This window comes from Erinaceus europaeus, chromosome 7 (assembly GCF_950295315.1).
Source record: "Erinaceus europaeus chromosome 7, mEriEur2.1, whole genome shotgun sequence".
Classification (NCBI taxonomy): Eukaryota; Metazoa; Chordata; class Mammalia; order Eulipotyphla; family Erinaceidae; genus Erinaceus; species Erinaceus europaeus.
In genome coordinates this window covers 24,342,026-24,362,668 of record NC_080168.1, presented here as the reverse complement: position 1 = coordinate 24,362,668, position 20,643 = coordinate 24,342,026, and the positions used below count along the sequence as shown (strand labels likewise).

The following is a 20,643-nucleotide window of genomic DNA, read 5'->3' as shown; positions in this document are numbered from 1 at the left end:
CTTCCAGGGGTCGGGCGGTGGCGCAGTGGGTTAAGCGCATGTGGCGCAAAGCGCAGGGACCGGCGCGTAAGAATCCCGGTTCGAGCCCCCGGCTCCCCACCTGCAGGGGAGTCGCTTCACAGGCGGTGAAGCAGGTCTGCAGGTGTCTATCTTTCTCTCCCCTTCTCTGTCTTCCCCTCCTCTCTCCATTTCTCTCTGTCCTATCCAACAACGAATTGCGTCAACAAGGGCAATAATAATAACCACAACGAAGCTACAACAAGGGCAACAAAAGGGGGAAAAAAAGAAAATGGCCTCCAGGAGCGGTGGATTCATGGTGCAGGCACCGAGCCCAGCAATAACCCTGGAGGAAAAAAAAAAAAAAAAAAAGCAAAAAAAAAAGCACTCTCTTCCCTTTACCCCCATTTCTCATGAGGTAAAAGCTTAGGCTTCCTGGATTGAACCCCTAACTTGATAGTTTACTAGTTAGATAACCTTGAATAAGTACTCTGCTTCACATTGCTTTAGTTTTCTTAGCTGGTTTGGTATTCATAATGAGGAGTTGCTTTGACACTTACTTTAGCTCACTGAATTAAAGTTTTTAGAATGGTGTCTGGCATATAACTTCTGCTATATGCACATATTCACGGCTTCTAACATTCAAATGTAAATTCTAGTAATATTTTATTAAGTGAATCATTTAAAAATATTATTAGTTATTTAATGATGATTAACAAGTTTGTAAGATAACAGGGGTATAATTCCATATAGTTCTCACCAGCACAGTTCTGTCCTTTCTATTGGAAACTTCCCTATTCTTTATCCTCTGGGAGTATAAATTACAAGGATCATTTTTTTTATATTTATTTTATTTATTTTTTCCCTTTTGTTGCCCTTGTTGTTTTATTGTTGTAGTTATTATTGTTGTTGTTGTTGGATAGGACAGAGAGAAATGGAGAGAGGAGGGGAAGACAGAGAGGAGGAGAGAAAGACAGACACCTGCGGACCTGCCTGTGAAGACTCCCCTGCAGGTGGGGAGCCGGGGTTCGAACCGGGATCCTTATGCCGGTCTTTGTGCTTTGCGCCACCTGCGCTTAGCCCGCTGTACTACAGCCCGACTCCCTCAACAAGGATCATTTTTAACATTGTTGTTGTTATTATTATTAACCACCAGAGGTTTGGGGTTATAGCTGGGGTTTGGTGCTTGTAGACAACTCCATCATCATTCCCAGGGACCTTTTGTTTTTTTTTCCCTCTTTCCAATAGGGACAGAAAGAGAGAGTGAGAGAGGAGCAGAGAAAAAGAGAGACACCTGTAGCACTGTTCCACAACTTCTGAAGCTTCTCCCCTGCCAGAAGGGATACGGGGCTTGAACCCAGGTCCTTGAGGATGGTAATATGTACACCATCCTAGCTGTGCCAACAGCTAGTTCCTGAAAGAATCAGCTGTAACCTTTACCCCTGTCCTTTAACAGCCAATGATCATGAAACTGCATATTGATGATCCTCATTTCCTTATGAATCCCTACTTTTTTTTTTGTCTCCAGGATTATTGCTAGGGCTCGGTGCTTGCACTACAAACCCACTGATCCTGGAGGCTATTTCCCCCCTCCCTTTTGTTGCCCTTGTTTTGTTTTTTATCACTGTTGTAGCTATTACTGTTATTGCTGTCATTGTTGTTGGATAGGACAGAGAGAAATCAAAAAAGGAGGGAAAGACAGAGAGGGGGAGAGAAAGATAGACACCTACAGACCTGCTTCACCGCTTGTGAAGCAACCCCCTGCAGGTGGGGATCCAGGGGCTCGAACAGGGATCTTTACATGTGCACTTAACCCACTGTGCTACTGCCTGAATCCCAACTTTTAATGTTATCATTAAATTATTGAATTCTGATTTTTGGAATATTATTACAGTAGTCATTTAGCATCTATTTGTCATATTTAACAAAACAGAGCAATGTTTTATTGGCTCTTAATTACTGCCTAAACAATTTATTATTCACAGCACTTTGTTTCTGAATAAGCATGAAAGAGAAGTGAGGGGTTTGTGGTAATAATGGCTTCATTTACTAACAGGACAATTATAGGGCCTTCAGAACTCTTCCCACCTTTCTTTCCTAGGATTAAGGCATTTTACCTCTTTGCTGTGGATCATAGAAGGTAAAAATTAGGGATACAGTTTTTAAGAATAACACTATGGACAACTCTAGGTGTAAATAAGTAGTCTCTGGTGAAAATGACGTCTTAATCCTAATAAAAGCTAATGTTCAGCACAGTATTATATCTTCTGCTTCCATTTTAAAACAAAAGCTCATTTCAGGTATAAAATAATTTGTAAGGTTAGTGTCAAATATTTATTGAGATAATGAATGGCATCTCTTAACATTTCTATTTAAAACTGTATGTATCATTTTACCATTAAGTATTTATTATTCACATAGCAATTTCTTTTTTTATTTTTTAAAATATTTTATTTATTTATTAGAATAGAGACAGAGAGAAATTTAGAGGGGAGGGGAAGATAGAGGTAAAGAGACAGAGAGACACCTGCAGCCCTGCCTCAACACCTGTGAAGCTTCTCCCTGCAGGTGGGGACCAGGGGCTTGAACCGGGTCCTTGCACACTGTAATGTGTGTGCTCAACCAGGTGCACCACTATCTGGCCCCCACATGGCAATTTCTAAACACCCAAGGAGCCAGGGAAATTTCCCAAGAGTGCAACCCAGGTTTAAGTATGGCCCCCACTTTGTTGAAAGAAGTTTTGGTACTATGATTTCTCTCCCTCTCTCTACCTCTCTGTCTCTATCTAAAATAGACAGACAGATAGACCACATAGAAGATGCTTTTGCAGAAATTCTATAAAGTACCTTGTTACTATTAGTCTTAATTTTTTGCTGAAAAGACAGAGGGTGGGGGAAAACAAGAGTCCAGCCTTTCAGTTTTAATTATATATGTAATATTAAAAACACATGGCTAGATTACTATTCAACATTGCCCTGGAAGTCCTAGCCATAACAATCAGACCAGAGAAAGGAATCAAAGGAATTTAGATCGGAAGAGAAGACTTGAAACTGCTCCTGTTTGCAGATGGTACTTAATGGTGTATAGTGTATATATACAAAGCCCTAAAGAATTCAGTAGAAAACTCTTGGATATTATTGAATAATATAGTAAAAATCAATATACAAAAATCAATGGTATTCCTCTATGAAAACACTGTATTAGGAGAAAAAATTATCCAGAAATCAATCTCCTGCCCTATAGCAGGAAAGATAAATATCTTGGAATCAAGTTAACAATGGAAGTGAAGGACTTCTACACAGAAAATGAGTCACTCTTCAAAGAAATAGAGACACAAAGAAATGGAAAGACATTCTATGCTCATGAATTAGAAGAATTAATACTGTCAAAATGACCATCCTCCCCAGAGCCATATAAAGATCAATGCAATGCCTGTCAAAAGTACCAATAATTTATTTAAAGGAATAGAACAAAAGTTACAAAAATTTATCTCACACTGAAAAATCCCCAGGATTGCCAAAGGAATCTTGAGAAAAAGGTACAAGCCTAGAGGTATTACATGACAGAGATATTGTAATCAAAATTGCCTGGTACTGGAACCAAAGCAGACACAGATCAATGGAATAAAACTGAAGATCCAGAAATAGGCCACCACATCTATGGTCAACTAGTTTTTGACAAGGAGTCCCAGACCATTAAATGGAGAAAAGAGAGTCTCTTCAACAAATGGTGTTGGGAAAATTAGATTGAAATGCACAAGCAAATGAAATTGAGCCATCATATATTGCTAAGCACAAGTCAACTCCAAGTGGACCAAGGACATGGTCATTAGGTCAGAAACTATCAAATATGTTGAAGAAATTATAGGCAGGACACTTCAAGACCTATGCTTCAGAAAAGCCTTCAAGGATTCAAATCTAATAGCAAAAAGAAATAAAATAAAACAGAATAAAATAAAAGCAAAAGTAAACCAATGGGACTACATCATAGCTGCTGTATAGCAAAGGGTACCACCACCCTACAGCATGGGAGAACATAACACACCTCACACCTCAGACAAAGGACTAAAATATATAAAGAGCCCAGCATGTTTAACACACATACACACACACACACACACACACACACACACACGCACACACGCACTCTCTGCAACCCCATTAGAAGATGGGGTGAAGATATGGACAGATATTTCACTGAAGAAGAGATACTAAGGGCTGGCCAGCAGATATATGAGAAAGTGCTCAAAGTCATTGATCACCAGAGAAATGCAAATTAAAGACCACAATGAGAAACCACTTTATACTGGTGAGAATGTCATTTATCAGTAAGGACAGAAACAACAAATGTTGGAGAGATGTGAAGAAAAAGGGACACTTCTGCATTGCTGGTGGGAGTGCAAAATGGTTCAACCTTTGTGGAAAGCAATTTGGAGACATATTTGCACACCAGAAATCGAACTACCCCCTAGGACCTAGCAATTCCTCTCCGGGGGGATATAGCCAAAGGAAACACCTATCAGAAAAGATCTATGTAAACCCATGTTTATAGCAACACAGTTTGTAATCTGGAAGCAACCCAGATATCCAATATCAGATGCATGTGGGTGCAGTGGGTTAAGTGCACGTGGTGCAAAGCACAGGGACCAGTGGAAGGATCCCAGTTCGAGCCCCCAGCTCCCCACCTGCAGGGGAGTCGCTTCACGAATGGTGAAGCAGGTCTGCAGGTGTCTATCTTTCTCTCCCCCTTCTCTGTCTTCCCCTCCTCTCTCCATTTCTCTCTGTCCTGTCCAACAACGACAACGTCGATAACGACGATAAAACAATCAGGGTAACAAAAAGGAAAAAATGGCCTCCAGGAGCAGTGGATTCGTGGTGCAGACACCGAGCCCCTGCAATAACCCTGGAGGAAAAAAAAAAGTTGTGGTATAGAACAACTTTGGGAACCCATCAAATCACCGACTTTTGTTGTATGTCTTCAGCTTGGGTGTGACACGGAACGCCAGTGTTTTACTTCTCTCTCACGTTGACTATGTGTACCCGGCTGTAGTCACACTTAGGGGTGAGAAAAACAAAACAAAACTTGTGGTATATAAATGGTGGAATACAGCTGAGTACAGCTGTCAAAAATGATGAAGGCATCTCCTTTGTGTCATCTTTGGTGAAACTTGAAGATACCAGATTAAGTGAGTTAAGCCAAAAGGAGAGGGACACATATCAATACCAAATGATCTCTCTTATAAGCAGGACTTAATATATGGGGAAAGGGAGGGAAGGAATAAAGTAACATGTAGACAGGACAAGGTGTATTGTATCAAAGCAAAAGACTCTGGGAAAGGTGGGAGAGGGATGATTTCTCCACTGTAAACTAAGTCCCCTCCCCCAAAATTCAATATTTTATCTTAATGTAACACCACTATGTTGCTTTCGCAAGTCACCTGTCATCAATTCTTGTTGCATTCAAATGTTGCATAAAAAACAAAACCATGGGTGTTCCCTATCTTCACTAAATCTTTTTCATTTTCAAGGTCAAGTAGTCACCTGAGACAAGTCTACACAGAGCAAGAATGAGGCATTCTGAAGTTAAGCAGTTGAGCGCTCTTTCATTAGCATTAGGAATTGGAAGCACAGACTATGGAGTTAACTATGGTTTGATGGATGGTCCAGACACATTATGGGCTCCCCAATCTTGAGACAATAAAAGTTTGAGAGAAATTAGAAAGGGGAGGCAGAGAACTGTTTAGCCAAAGAGAGAAAACATAAACATTCTAGAGTACTTAGTTTAGAATCAGTTACTGTCCCTTTCTAGACTTTTATACTCTTTCAGAAAAAATATTTATAGTTTGACATTCCTTTTTAAGAATATATATTGTTTCATTTACTTTATGAAAGGAAGAGATACGAACAGAAAGATAGATAAAGAGAGAGAGACCAGAGTCAGGGGATTGAACCTGGGACCTCAAAGAATCAGGCATGAAAGCTTTTTGGCATAACCATTATGCTATCTTCCTGACCTCTGACATCCCTATAGTACGTTGTACCAAAATTCAAATAAAAGTCTCCCTAGAAACACCAACTAAATTTTCCATCTATCCTGGTTATTAATTATGGCCATGCCACTGTGATTCAGTCAATGAAAATTAGAATTGAAATACTGAATGGGCCTTACAGGAAGTTTTTTTTTTTTTTTTTTTTTGCCTACAGGGTTATTGCTGGGGCTCTATGTCTGCACTATGAATCCACTGCTCCTGGAGGCTATTTTTCCCATTTTGTTGAGCTTGTTATTGTTGTTATAGTTGTTGTTGTTGGACAAGATAGAGATAAATCGAGAGAGAGCAGACAGGAGAGGGGGAGAGAAAGACACCTGCAGACCTGCTTCACCATTTGTGAAGTGACACCCCCCCCCCCCACCGTAGGTGGGGAGCCGGGGGCTCGAACCAGAATCCTTACCGCTGCCTCCCCCCTCCGTAAATTCTAATGTGTGTGCTCAACCAGGTGCACCACCACGAGGCCCCATCACCATACTTTTTATTATTTAGGGTATATTCTAAATTTAATCTCATTCTGTGCCTTAGTCTTAGCAGAATCAGAATTAACTACCAGACCATATTTCTACTGTGGAATGAAACATAACAGAACTGTGATTCAAAATTTTAATTAACTGTAATAATTATGTAGTTTGCTTATATAAGCTGTAACAAACACTATGTAGCTTGTATACACTTTCAGTGTAAACTGACAACAAAGAACATCAATGCTGAAGAAGAAAATTAATTCTAAAATTAGCATTTCCCAAAGTAATATAATCTTAGACAAGCTAGCAAGAAAAGCAGATAATAAATTAACATTTATAAATATATGACCCTGAATTTGATGCTGAACAAGTTAAGGAAAATTCTTATTTTCTAAAACGCATTTTTGAAAGGTAACATAGGAAACATACAAATCTACACACAATTATGTCAATGCTATGATACAAAGCGAAATGTTTTTACTGTTCAGATGTTTATGAGTGTAGTATTCTTGGTAATAACACCACAGTTATGAATATATTATAGGAAAAGGTACTAGCATTATAATTTTATGATCTTCAACTTTAGTTTCCTATGCAACTCAGTTTTTTTTATGCTAGTTGGATTGAATGTTGGCACAGGGAAGTATTTTACTTATCAAGACCCTAGCAGAGTCAGTCCATTTTATGTGGGAATAATGACTTTTTAACAATGCTCGATTAGAAGACATTAGGAACCTTGCCTCAAAAGCCATTAGCAAATTGATCTACAAGACTTTTATGCTGAGTCACAAAATAATGAGCAATTGAAGACACCCTAAACTGCTTTGTATGCCAGTTTGCCTCAGATATTTGCCATCTTAGCTGCTTCTGAGAGCCAGCAAGAACATCAAGGAAATAAAGTGAAAGTGTATCAGCAATTCAAAGGAGTTGATGTGGGAAAACACGTACTACCAAAAATGTCTAACCAAACTTGCACTTATTTGGAATAAATTAGTACTTCCAAAGAAAATTTCATTTTTCAGCTTTTTAGCCAGCTAAGTCGGGCTTTGATGGCTTTTCCTAATGTTGACAAATGGTTAATTTAAATTGGAAATCTATCCCACTTCTCTTCCTACTGTAGCAACCTGATAATATGTGTTATGTTATGTTCTTCCTGAATGGGTGAGTTAGATGTTTAAGGTGATCACTTTATAATCAGTGGTAACATTAAATCTAGCTACCTGGCTTTTCCTTGTTTTTCCATGAATAACAAAAGTAATAGGCATTCCCGATAAATTAGGAAAGAGATTTTTATGTCTGGGTCTTATTACAATGTAGAAACTAAGGGGAAAGCCAACGAGAACTAACCATGCATCTACAACTGCTTATGCCAGCTCAGTTAACACTTCATACCTGACCAGCCAGTGTAAACAGTGCCATCCCGACGGTCTGCTGACTTTAGGCCTCTTTCCATTTGCTGAAGAAGCTCTCGAATCTTATTGTTCAAGCGTTGTGAGAACTCAGGAGTTAGCTGAAGATAGCAAAGGGAAAACAAATATCAAACAAGGTGGGCCATTCAACTTCCTAGATAGTATGATAGCACAAGAAGAAGTTACTTCATTTCTACTTAGATCACATCTTGTTCTACATGGGAGAATTGGACACTTTTCTTCTTAAACAAAAGCAGCAAATTAACAGAACTCAAATCTATCACTACATTTTACAAATAAGGCAGTATGTATTTCTATTTAATTTAAATGGTTTACATAAGAATTTTAATTAAATACTAAAATAGGCCAGTGACAATAAACTGGCTCATTGTAATTTCCAAGTAACAGAGCTCATCTATTATTTAAAACAATATTTTATTGCAATAAATGCTGTTTTAGTAAATTAAGTACAGATAAGAAGATGCTTGCTATCCCTCAGTGGAACTCTGTTTTTGATACTTAAAAAAATACTTTTTTTTTTGGGAGTTGGGCGGTAGTGCAGCAGGTTAAGCGCACGTGGCGCAAAGAGCAAGGACTGGCATAAGGACCCTGGGTTGAAGCCCCTGGCTCCCCACCTGCAGGGGAGTCGCTTCACAGGTGGTGAAGCAGGTGTGCAGGTGTCTCTCTTTCTCTCTCCCTCTCTGTCTTCCCCTCCTCTCTCTATTTCTCTCTGTCCTATTTAACAGTGATGACAATAACAACAACAATAAAAAACAAGGGCAACAAAAGGGAAAATAAATATTAAAAAAATACTTTTTAAAAATAGAAGTAGGCTGAGGAGATAGCTCAGTGGTTGGGTACTGGAGCTGTATTCCTAAGGTCTGAGAGTTCAATCTATGGCACCACCAGATGCCAGAGGTGGGCAGTGTTCTAGTCTGTCTCTACCCCTCTCTCTCTCATACACACACACAAACACACACACACACACAATTATTAAAGACACACATGTGAAGCTAAAAGAATTGATGTATATCAGGAGCCTCAAGCAGTAAAAAGCATATGCATCAAAAAATCTATGTCTAGTTCAATGCCTGGCAGAGTAAGAGTTTAATGCCCAAAGTCTGGGCCTAGATATATATTATACTTAGCTACTTAATTGAGTGATTTTGTTCAACTTGTTATGCTTCAGTTACCTCTGAGTCATTATATCTGCCCTACCGATTAAAAAAAGGCACTTATACGATCAATCGAGTTCATGTGTCATTGGTCTTTTGTATGTAAGGATGGAAACGTTGATTACTTTTACCATCTTAACCAGCCTATGGGGCGACAAGGACTAATTTGGATATGATTTTAAAAAAAATTAAGGCTGGGGTTCTAGGAGTTAGTCACACATCTAGAGTTATATGGTAGATGCCGGTGAGCTGAGAGGGCCACACAGTCAATGTTATTACCCCCTAGAGACATTAGAAATTTTTTTTTTCTTTTTTTGCCTCCAAGGTTATTGCTGGGGCTCAGTACCTGCACTACAAATCCACTGCTCCTGGTGTACTACTTACTATATGTGTGCTTAAACCAGTGCACTACTGCCCAGCCCCTTAGAAGTGTATTTTTAAAAATATTTTATTTATTTATTCCCTTTTGTTGGCCTTGCTGTTTTATTGTTGTAGTTATTATTGTTGTAGTCGTTGTTGGATAGAACAGAGAGAAATGGAGAAAGCAGGGGAAAACAGAGAGGGGGAGAGAAAGACAGACACCTGCAGACCTGCTTCACTGCCTGTGAAGGGACTTCCCTGCAGGTGGGGAGCCGGAGCTCAAACCGGGATCCTTCAGCCGGTCCTTGCGCTTTGCGCCACGTGCGCTTAACCCGCTATGCTACAGCCCGACTCCCTAGAAATGTATTTTTAAAGTCATCTTTATACACAGAATCATGAAGTGTCTTAAGAGATCATTTTATTATTGTTATTTTTGAAATGTTATTTTATTATTCTTATTTATTATTGGATAGAGAAATTGAGAGAGGAGAGGGAAACAGAGAGATACCTGCAGTCCTGCCTCACCACCACTTGTGAAGCTTCCCCCCTGCAGGTGGGGACCAGGGGCTTGAACCTGGGTCCTGTGTACTGTAATGTGAGCTCTTAACCAGGTGCGCCACCAAAAATACCACTTTAATATGTCCTTCAATGATTTTTAGGAGTTTGCTGGGATCCCCCACACAGGGATTTCACAAAGCAGTAACATTTCTAAATCTGTTGGGGGACATTTCAAAGGGACATTATTGGGTCAGTAAATAGCTCACTTGGATAGTGCACTGCTTTGCCACGCACATGACTTGAGGCAGGTTTGAGCCCAGCCCCCACCTCAAGGAAAGATGCTTCAGTGCTGTGGTTTCTGTCTGTCTGTCTGTCTCTCTCTCTCTTAATCTTTCTATCTGGAAAAGCCATTCTGGAGTGGTGAAACCCTGAAAATGATTAATGGATATTGTATTTCACCATGTAAGCATAGTAAAATCAGTTCATCTTTCTGTGTGTTGGCATCAAAATCTCATTTTTTAAAAAAGGGGATATTTTAACACTAAATAAATGAGAGCATCAAAATAATTACTACTACTACAAAGGGGATTGAGTTTTAAACTTTAATAGCATCTTTGATAAAGCAAGTAAGATTATTGGACTGTCGGAACAGTTCACTTGGATAGTGTACTGCTTTGTTGTATGTGTGACTCAGGTTCAAGTCGCCTCTACAGCACTGAAAAAAGCTTTGTTGCTGTGGGGTCTCTCTCTCTCTCTTTCTCTCTCTCCTCTATCTTAAGAAAATAGGACTATCAACCACATCTGGATGATTTATACTTATACACTACTATGACCTCTTATGCCACCTCTGAAGAAACCACATTGTCTAATGGGCACATTCTCATTATTTAACAATTTCTGCCAGGTTACAGATTCACCAAGTCCTCAAAACACATTTAGTAAGATAAAATATATTACCATATTAACATAAAAGGTGTATAAATCTCAGTTTGTTAGATGAGTATACCTACATGAACTATTTTTTCTTTTGCTCATACCTCATTTCTTATATACTATTTAGTTTCTCGTCTGGCCTTATTTTAAGAGACCAAGACTAATGAAAACACTTCAGTTTCTGGAAGGGAAATGGCTTTTCATTCGGCACACACTGCTTTTAATAAAACTGACATGCCTAGCACAGCTATATACAAGATACTGGGTACTGTACAGCAAACCCTAACAAAAGGACTTTTCAAACTTAACCCAATTAACAAATAATGTGATGATAACATTAACTATCGATTGTCTTTTTGAACCCTAAGACAGCAGGAACCTCACATCTCCACTATAGAGCCCCTACTTCCCCCAGTCCTGGAACCCTTGGATAGGGCCCACTTTCCCGTATGCATCGCCCAATCCAAACCAAATAATATTGCATCCGCCGATCACAACCTAACCAACGCAACGATTGCCATCTCAACATGCTTCACTTCAGACTGTGTCCAGAGACTTCACATGTGGAATGACAACCCTTCAGTTTCATTACTCGGGTGAGACCTTTCCTTTTATAGTACACTCTAATTTCATCTCAGGTGGTTCACTTTCTAACAAAGTCCCATAACCTAGATATACACCAGTTTCTGTGAGAGAGAGCTTATGTGCACACGTATCCATAAACTACTGCAAAATATATACCTGAAAGCAGAAGTACACTAGAGTTTGCAGTGAGTACCTCCCTAACACTTCCTCTCCACTATTCCAAGCTTGGGATCCATGATTGCTCAACAAATTGTTTGGCTTCGTATGTTAACTCTCTTTTCAATCACCAGGTTCCAGATGCCACCAGGATGCTGGCCAGGCTTCCCTGGATTGAAGACCCCACCAATGTGTTCTGGAGCTCAGCTTCCCCAGAGACACACCTTACTAGGGAAAGAGAGAGGCAGACTGGGAGTATGGACCAACCAGTCAACGCCCATGTTCAGCGGGGAAGCAATTACAGAAGCCAGACCTTCTACCTTCTGCAACCCTCAATGACCCTGGGTCCATGCTCCCAGAGGGCTAGAGAATGGGAAAGCTATCATGGGAGGGGGTGGGTTATGGAGATTGGGTGGTGGGAATTGTGTGGAGTTGTACCCCTCCTACCTTATGTTTTTGTTCATTAATCCTTTCTTAAATAAAAAATTAAAAAAAAAAACTGACATGCCTGAGAATATTGATTATTTGTGGCAGACCAAAGAGTAAGAATTTGAAGCCTCTAACAGCCCTTTTTTGTTTCTTATAGGTGCCCCACAATAGACCAACTCCTTCCTGACATCTTAGAATTAATAAATTAAGAAGGAGAATTTTCCCATCTGATGATTTTTACTGCTAAGCTCTGAACAAGTTTAGAACTGGTATCGTAGTTTCTGGGATCTGTCCAACAAACGTGTCTGAAGCAGAAAATTACATTATTATTTGAGAGTTGAAGTTTATATTTATGAATATATCCCCTACCCCTCTAATAAGAGTTAAATTTGTTAAAGCATCTAATTTATAAACAGCCTGGTCACTGAGCTACATCTGTTGATAACTTCTGTCATTAAGATACAGCATCAAGTGTTCTCTTTGCCAAGTTAGCATGAAGTAGCATGTCTGCTTCTAACAAGACAAGACAAATATGTCAGCTTCAGGACCTGCAGAGCTAAACAGAACGAGATGGTTTAAAGGAATCCACCAGACCTCTAAATGTCAGAGCTTTGCAAAGACTGGGTTGGGAGAGACAGCATAATGGTTATGCAAATGACTTTCTGCCTGGGGCTCAGAGCTCAGGGAAAAACAAACAACCCCCCAAAAAAACAATTTATTATATATTAGTATAAAACAAAACAAACAAGCAAGAAGACTAGATTAATTTTACCCCCACCCCCCACACACACTTTGGGTACCTGGGAAACTTATATCCTACAACTTTATTTCATCCTTTCTATCTTCTACCTGCATTATTGACCCAATAATCTGTAATGAGAAGTATTTCAAAAAAGAACCCTCAGGTAAAGTTACCTTGGTAGATGTGAAATCTCTAAGGCCATGTGAAATACAATTCACAGGACTGATGAGTTTAGGAGAAATAAACTGGTAAAAAAACATTTTTAATAGTATGCACACAAAGCACTTGCTTTTTCCAGCCTAACTCAAAGGTAGGATTTTTCAACTAAATAGAAAGAACTGTATCCACTCCTGGCATTTAAATTCTCCACAAGAAGCAGGAGGAAACACGGGCCTCTGCTATCTAACATCCAGGGTCTCCTTTGCACAATAGCAGGTGAAGTGCTGCCCAGTTTAACTCTTTTTTTTTTTTTTTTTTAAATTGTGGGGCTGTACTGTGAAAAGTGGTATCAGTACAAAAATATTCAGGCCAGTGGCCCAATTTTCTTCCATCACTTTCTATTTTAGGATCTCTTTCCCACACTTACTAGTTTACCCTACCCAAACTTGTATGCAGCCACAAATCAGCAAGAGCACACGTGTGGACAGCCTTGCCTATCAAAGCAAACCATAATTAATAATAATAATAATTTTTAAAAAAGCAAAACTACACGACTCAATGCACATCGGGCAATTTATAGAACTTAAATGATAGGAGTATTAACAATGACAACTGACACGTAGATACTGAACAAATCAGAGCTCACAATGTACATCTTAGCATATACTCTATGCATTTATGATCTATGTATAGGTCATTTATTTTATTGTGTTAAGGGAAGTCCATCCTCTCTTCCAAGCAACACTGAGCTCCTTTTCCAAGCATTGCACGTTGGAGGCAGGGATGCAGGCAGAGAACTCCCAAACTCACCCTCCCAGCAGCATCAAAGTAGCCTTCAGCCAGGGATTTGTTATAATCGGCATAAGGATTCGGGAAGGCCCTTTCAGCCATGACGCGAGTAACAAGCCTGCAGAACAGGGGGAGGGGAGAGAAAAACTTTGGTTGAGAGAGGGGCCCCCGCCCGGCGGGGGTGGGCTTGACACAGATTTCCTTCCAGCTCCTCGACCACCACGCGGCTTCTGCGGTCCGGCTGGACCACCGGCCCACCGGCTCACAGGCCCACAGCAGCAACCGGGTAGCCAGGGCGCCGCACCTCCGCGAAAAGGCGGCCGGGTCCAAACTGCACCGCGATGCAGGCGGCTCGCTGCCCCCCACGTCCCTCCAGCCTCAAGCTGAACCGATGGTCAGTCCAGCGCCCAGAAACCCGGCCCAGTGGTGGCCTCTCACCCGGCAGTCGCGGACAACACAGAGACAGCGATGTCCCCGCCCACTTCGGGCCCTTCGGACCAATGAGAACCGCCGCCACACAGAAGCCCCGCCCCTTTTCATTTTCAGTTTGTTAAAGAGACAGGAGTTACACTTTTTTTTAATATTTGAATTTTTTTTTTATTTAGACTGTTTTTGATATGTTCTCTCCCAAAAGCCTAGACCAGGGATAACAGAAGCAACCGATAGCACAGCTATATACAAGATGCTGGGTACTATACCCCAAACCCTATCAAAGGGACTTTCCAAAGTTAACCCTATCACCAAATAATGTGATGATAACAATAACTATCCATTGTCTTCTTGAACCTTAAGACAACAGGAACCTCACATTTCCACTATAGAGCCTATATTTCCCCCCAGTCCTGGAACCTTAGGGTGGGGCCCACTTTTCTGCATGCTGCTCTCAATTCAAATCAAATAATATTGCATCCGCGGATCGCAACCTAATCAACACAACGAGTGCCACCCCAACATGCTTCACTTCAGACTGTGACCAGAGACTTCAGGTGTGGAATGACAACCCTTCAGCTTCATTACTCCGGTGAGACCTTTCCTTTCATAGTATTCTCTAATTCCATTCCAGGTGTTCCACTCCCCAATAAAGTCTCCAAACCTAGATATAGTCTAGGGCCCCTGAGATAGAGCATAGCTTCACCAGTGCCCATAAACTAGGGGAAAAATATATACCTGAAAGCAGAAGTACACAAGAGCATGCTGGGAATACCCCCAACACTTCATCTGCACTATTACAGGAGTTGCATTTCTAAAGTATAATGGAGGAAGATTTCTTGGCCAATTGGAGAAGGGATATGTCTTAGAAAAACGTACCTGCCATTTCCTACCTTTCTCCTCTCTCTCTTTTTTAATTTTAAGGAAGCTAATTCATGACTTTATAAGAATCATATTTTTTATTTTAATCTATAGAAGAAAAATAATTGTTTGAAATCAAAATATATTCCCAATCATGGGCTGAAGTCCCAGAGGGTGATGTCTCTACAGAGATCTTTCAAATTTGTGATTTGTTAAAGAAACAGCACAATCAAAACGCCTTCAGCGTCTTTAGCTACAATGGTGCCAAAGTTTAGAGAATTTATAACTTTTTAAAATTTATCTCATTTGAAACATTAGTGAGTTTAGTACTCAGTGGGAATTCCCACAGGAAAGGTATTTTGTGAGCACTGGTGAGACTTGGGGGAAAGGTAATGAAATTCACCTAAATTGACTATAAAAAAAGACAAAGCAAAAGACAAAACTGACAGAGTAGGACTCCCATAAACATCCCACCGCAATGTAAATATCGTTGAAAGTCTCTGTAATCTGACTTTATTCCTTTAAATTTTAATCCCACCTGGTACACATTAAGCCCGTTGCTCATAAGATTTTAGATTTCTGCTTAAAAGCCAGAGTCACTCTTCTCAGTCTTCCTTCTATCTAGTTTCCATGAAGACCTAGCCAGCCCTAAGTCTCCAGTTATTAAAACACGATCCTCATCTCTCATCGTGGACCAAGATTGTCCCTCTATAGCTGCCATCCCACACTCTACTGATGTGTCCCCACCCCTCCCTCCGCTGACCTCCCCCTCCCCTCATCTCTTCCTGCTCCTGGCTTAGTCCATTCTGCCGCCATGCTGCTCAGGAGTACCAGAGGCTTCCTAGCTGCTTCCTTTCACCACTGCGACCGTGCTGTTTATTTGATGGTGCTCCACTCTATGGGGTGAGCCATCTCCCCCTAACCCCCAGTTTAGTCTTTATTATTATTATTTTTTTACATTTTATTTCTTTATTCATTTATTGGGTAGAGACAGGGAAACTGAGGTGAAAGGAGTAGATAAAGACACTGTTAAAACGCTGCTTTACCACGTGTGAAGCTTCCCTTTGCAGATGGAGATCGGGGCTTGAACCTAGGTCCTTGGGGCATGATAATATGTATGCTCAGGCAACCTGTCCCCCACCCCCACTCCCACCCCTGTTTATTCTTTATAACTGTTGCCTTCTATGGCCATGTGTTAATTCCATCACCAAATTCAGGATCTAGTAGAGATCCTCAGTGAATCTTGGATCTCTTTTTTTTTAATAGAAAGATATGTCAAAGACAACGAGAGAGAGAGAGAGAGAGAGACGAGTAGCAAAAGTCAATTACTTTTCTTTTTGCCTCCAGGGTTATTGCCAGGGCTCGGTGCCTACACCACGAATCCACTGCTCCTGGAGACCATTTATTCCCCTTTTGTTGCCCTTGTTGTTTTATCATTATTGTGGTTTTTATTATTGTTGTTGTTGCTGCTGTCGTTGGATAGGACAGAGATAAATCGAGAGAGGAGGGGAGACAGGGGGAAAGATAGACATCTGCAGACCTGCTTCACCACCTGTGAAGCGACTTCTCTGTAGGTGGGGAGCCGGGGGCTCGAACTGGGATCCCTACACTGCTCCTTGCACTTTGTGCCACATGCACTAAACCCACTGCGCTACTGCCCGGCTCCCCAGTCACTTTCCTTTATGAACTAAGGCTTGCTACTGGTTTATTCCTTGCACAGCCTTTATATGAAACATTTAAACCAGCTTATTTAAATACATTAATGGCTAATAGGGAGAGCAGGACATCACAAGACAGTACATTGTACTTGAACAGAAATGAAGAACGAATGGAAGGTAGGCAAAAGGTAAGGAAGAGGAAAGAGAAGCAAGAAAGGTCATTTTGAAAAGCAGCCTCTCAAAGACCAAATAGGTGCATGGATAGTGGAATGACAGAGTGTAGGGGTTTTCAATTTTAGCATTATTGGCAGTTTGGATGGGATGTTTGTTTTGTGGGATGTTTGTTTGTTTTCGCTATATTATGTTTAACAACAACTCTGGTCTCTGCTCACTAGATAACCTCTGGTAAAAGATATGGCATGTGATTGCATATTCTTCTTTGACGTTTTCTAGACAGTCCTCTTGGTAGCAAAAGCAAAGCATAAAGTAGGCATGCTAAGCTAGGCAAATACCTACGACTAGTTTGCTTTTCTCCTGAGTGTCACTTCTTTTGTGGAGAGTAGACTTCTTTTTCAGCTCAAAGAAGTGTAAAGCAGGAGTTATCTAAGCTTGAGTTTAATATCACCATGCTGTTGGCTTAACATCCAGCTGGGACTGTGTAATACTGAAGCAATTTTCTATTCTGTTCATAGCCCAGAATTCATGAATTGACAGGAGCTATTGCCAGTGGAGGAGACAAGAACATAAACAGACGTACGCCAGGCACACTACTGAACACTTAATTTCCCAGAGATAGTATTTCCTGTGGTGCTGGCGCATTTCCTCTCTCACTTGTCAAGACTGCTATTAGTGTGCTGACAGGTTCCTTTCTCTAAATGTACCTGCTGGGTGAGAACCACTATTATGTGAAACACAGATGTGCTGGGCTTTCCTTGGGAGATTAAAGACTGTGAATACAGAAAGTTGGGATAAAAAATATAAACATTTTGACTGTTTTTTTCTCCCTTTACACTTTAAGTTAGAGAAGGGCTCTCAGTCAACATTGTTAGCCTGTGTCTTTACAAGCAAAAGGAAAATGAGTTTCTCTTTTTGATTGCTGAAAATCTGTGCCTATATTGCTTTGTTACAATTATGAAGATGCCTACTTCTCTCTCTCTCTCTCTCTCTCTCTCTCTCTTTCACCAGAGCACTGCTCAGCTGTGGATAATGGTTCAGGGATTGAATCTTGGCCCTTGAAGCTTCAGGCACAAGAGTTTCTTTGCCTAACCTTTATACTATCTACTCCCACCCACATGCCTTTTTTTTTTTTTTTTTGCCTCCAGGGTTATCGCTGGGGCTTAGTGCCTGCATTATGAATCCTCCATTTCTGGAGGCTCTCCCCTTTTTGTTGCCCTTGTTGTTTATCATTGTTGTTAGTGATGTCCTCATTGTTGGATAGGACAGAGAGAAATCAAGAGAGGAGGAGAAGACAGAGGGGACAGAAAGATACACACCTGTAGACCTGCTTCACCACCTGTGAAGTGATCCCCGTACAGGTGGAGAACTAGAGTCTAGAACTGGGATCCTTGAGCTAGTCCTTGTGCTTTGGGCCATGTGCTCTTTTTTTAAAAATTTATTTTTTATTTAAGAAAGGAGACATTAACAAAACCATAGGGTAGGAGGGGTACAACTCCACACAATTCCCACCACCCAATCTCCATATCCCACCCCCTCCCCTGATAGCTTTCCCATTCTCTAGCCCTCTGGGAGCATGGACCCAGGGTCATTGTGGGTTGCAGAAGGTGGAAGGTCTGGCTTCTGTAATTGCTTCCCTGCTGAACATGGGCGTTGACTGGTCGGTCCATACTCCCAGTCTGCCTCTCTCTTTCCCTAGTTGGGTGTGTCTCTGGGGAAGCTGAGCTCCAGGACACATTGGTGGGGTCTTCAATCCAGGGAAGCCTGGCCAGCATCCTGATGGCATCTGGAACCTGGTGGCTGAAAAGAGAGTTAACATACACAGCCAAACAAATTGTTGAGCAATCCTGGACCCAAAGGTTGGAATAGTGGAGAGGAAGTGTTGGGGGGGGGGGTACTCACTGCAAACTCTAGTGTACTTCTGCTTTCAGGTATATATTTTGCACTAGTTTATGGGTATGTGTGAACATATGTCCTCTCTCACAGAACCTGGTCTATATCTAGGTTTTGGGACTTTGTTAGAAAGTGAACCACCTGGGATAGAATTAGAGAATACTATGAAAGGAAAGGTCTCACCCGAGTAATGAAGCTGAAGGGTTGTCATTCCACACGTGAAGTCTCTGGACACAGTCTGAGCTGAAGCATGTTGAGGTGGCGGTCGTTGCGTTGATTAGGTTGCGATTGGCAGATGCAATATTATTTGATATGGATTGGGAGAGGCATGTAGGAAAGTGGGCCCTATCCTAAGGTTCCAGGACTGGGGGAAATATAGGCTCTATAGTGGAAATGTGAGGTTCCTGCTGTCTTGGGGTTCAAAAAGACAATGGATAGTTATTGTTATCATCACATTATTTGGTAATTGGGTTAACTTTGAAAAGTCCTTTTGTTAGGGTTTGCTGTACAGTACCCAGTATCTTGTATATAGCTGTGCCACCAGTTGTTTCTGAACTACTTGGTCTAGGCTTCTGAGAGTCTGCATATCAAAGATACAGCCTATATATTAAAAAGACTCAGTCTGTGTTTTAAAAACTTCGAGACATACAATCAATTTTCCCCCTCTCATATTAATTAACCAGTGATTTATATGACTACACTTTAATAGGAGTGTACATAAACACCATTCCCACCACCAAAAGACTGTGTCCCATCCCACCCACCCCCCACCCCCCACCCCTACCGGCCCAGGAAGCCACATGTCTACCCCCCACCACAGGGTTTTTACTTCGGTGCCCTACATGCTGCTTTTTCTTTTCTTTCTTTTTTTTTTGACCTTTTTTTTTTTTATTGGGGAATTAATGTTTTACATTCAACAGTAAGTACCATGGTTTGTCCATGCATAACATTCCCCAGTTTCCCATGTGCTCTTAACCCACTGCGTTACTGACCGCCTCCTTTCCTTTTTAGTTTTTTTTTTAATTTGTTTATTGGATAGAGACAGCCAGAAATTGAGAGGGAAAGGGGTGATAGAGAGGGAGAGAGACAGAGAGACACCTGTAGCGCTGCTTTACCATTTGCAAAGCTTTCCCCTACAGGTAGGGACAGGGGCTTGAAGCCAGGTCCTTGTGCTTTGTAACATGTAAGCTCAACCAGGTGCGCCGCCACCACTCAACCCTCCCTACTTCTCTATATGCTTAAAAATGGCTAATGGGCATTGAAAGAGACCTTACTAGGTAAAACATATACTTTGCCATACATGAAGAACTGGGTTTTGAGCCCTTAGCACTGCATGGGAACACTACGTATTACATGTGTAGTAGATTCTTTATCATTCCTTCTCTCAATCTTAAATTAAAAAAATAAAAAAAGTCTCTGGGAGCAGTGAGATTGTGTAGACATAAAACCTTGCATACTTTAAAAAATACATAGTAATAGTAAACAAGGAAACTCTCCCTTACTAGGAGGTCTTTCCCAGCAAAGAATTCTTATGGTATTTTTTTTCAGATAGAGATCAAAAAAGGAGAGAGAGAGAGAGAGAGATATGACAGCTCTGAAGCTTCCTCCAATGTAGTGGTCTGTGCACAAGACATAGCGCACTGTCCCAGTGAGATCTTTTCACTGAGCCATCCAACAGAGAATTTTTTTTTTTTTTTTTAGTTATTGTTGTTGTCATTGTTGGATAGGACAGAGAGAAATGGAGAGAGGAGGGGAAGACAGAGGGGGGAGAGAAAGACAGACACCTGCAGACCTGCTTCACTACTTGTGAAGCGACTCCCCTGCAGATAGGGAGTCTGGGTCTTGAACCTAGATCCTTAACGCTGGTCCTTGTGCATTGCGCC

The 20,643-nt window shown here is 41.0% G+C and overlaps 1 protein-coding gene across 3 annotated transcripts in view; it reads right to left on the bottom strand.

Moving 5' to 3' along the window:
* The window catches only part of LANCL1 (LanC like glutathione S-transferase 1), a 44,593-nt gene extending 30,351 nt beyond the window's left edge, over nt 1-14,242 (bottom strand). The window contains exons 1-3 of one of the 3 annotated variants that reach the window (XM_007524515.3): nt 14,184-14,242; nt 13,767-13,863; nt 7,903-8,020 (exon numbers count right to left, since the gene is read on the bottom strand). In XM_007524515.3, coding sequence (XP_007524577.1) covers nt 7,903-8,020; nt 13,767-13,847 — 199 coding nt within the window. In that variant the 5' untranslated portion in view covers nt 13,848-13,863; nt 14,184-14,242. Of the gene's footprint in view, nt 1-7,902; nt 8,021-13,766 lie in introns of all 3 variants that reach the window. The other 2 variants (XM_016188794.2, XM_060193972.1) reach the window with 2 other exon arrangements.
* Between the last annotated feature and the right edge of the window lie 6,401 nt (nt 14,243-20,643).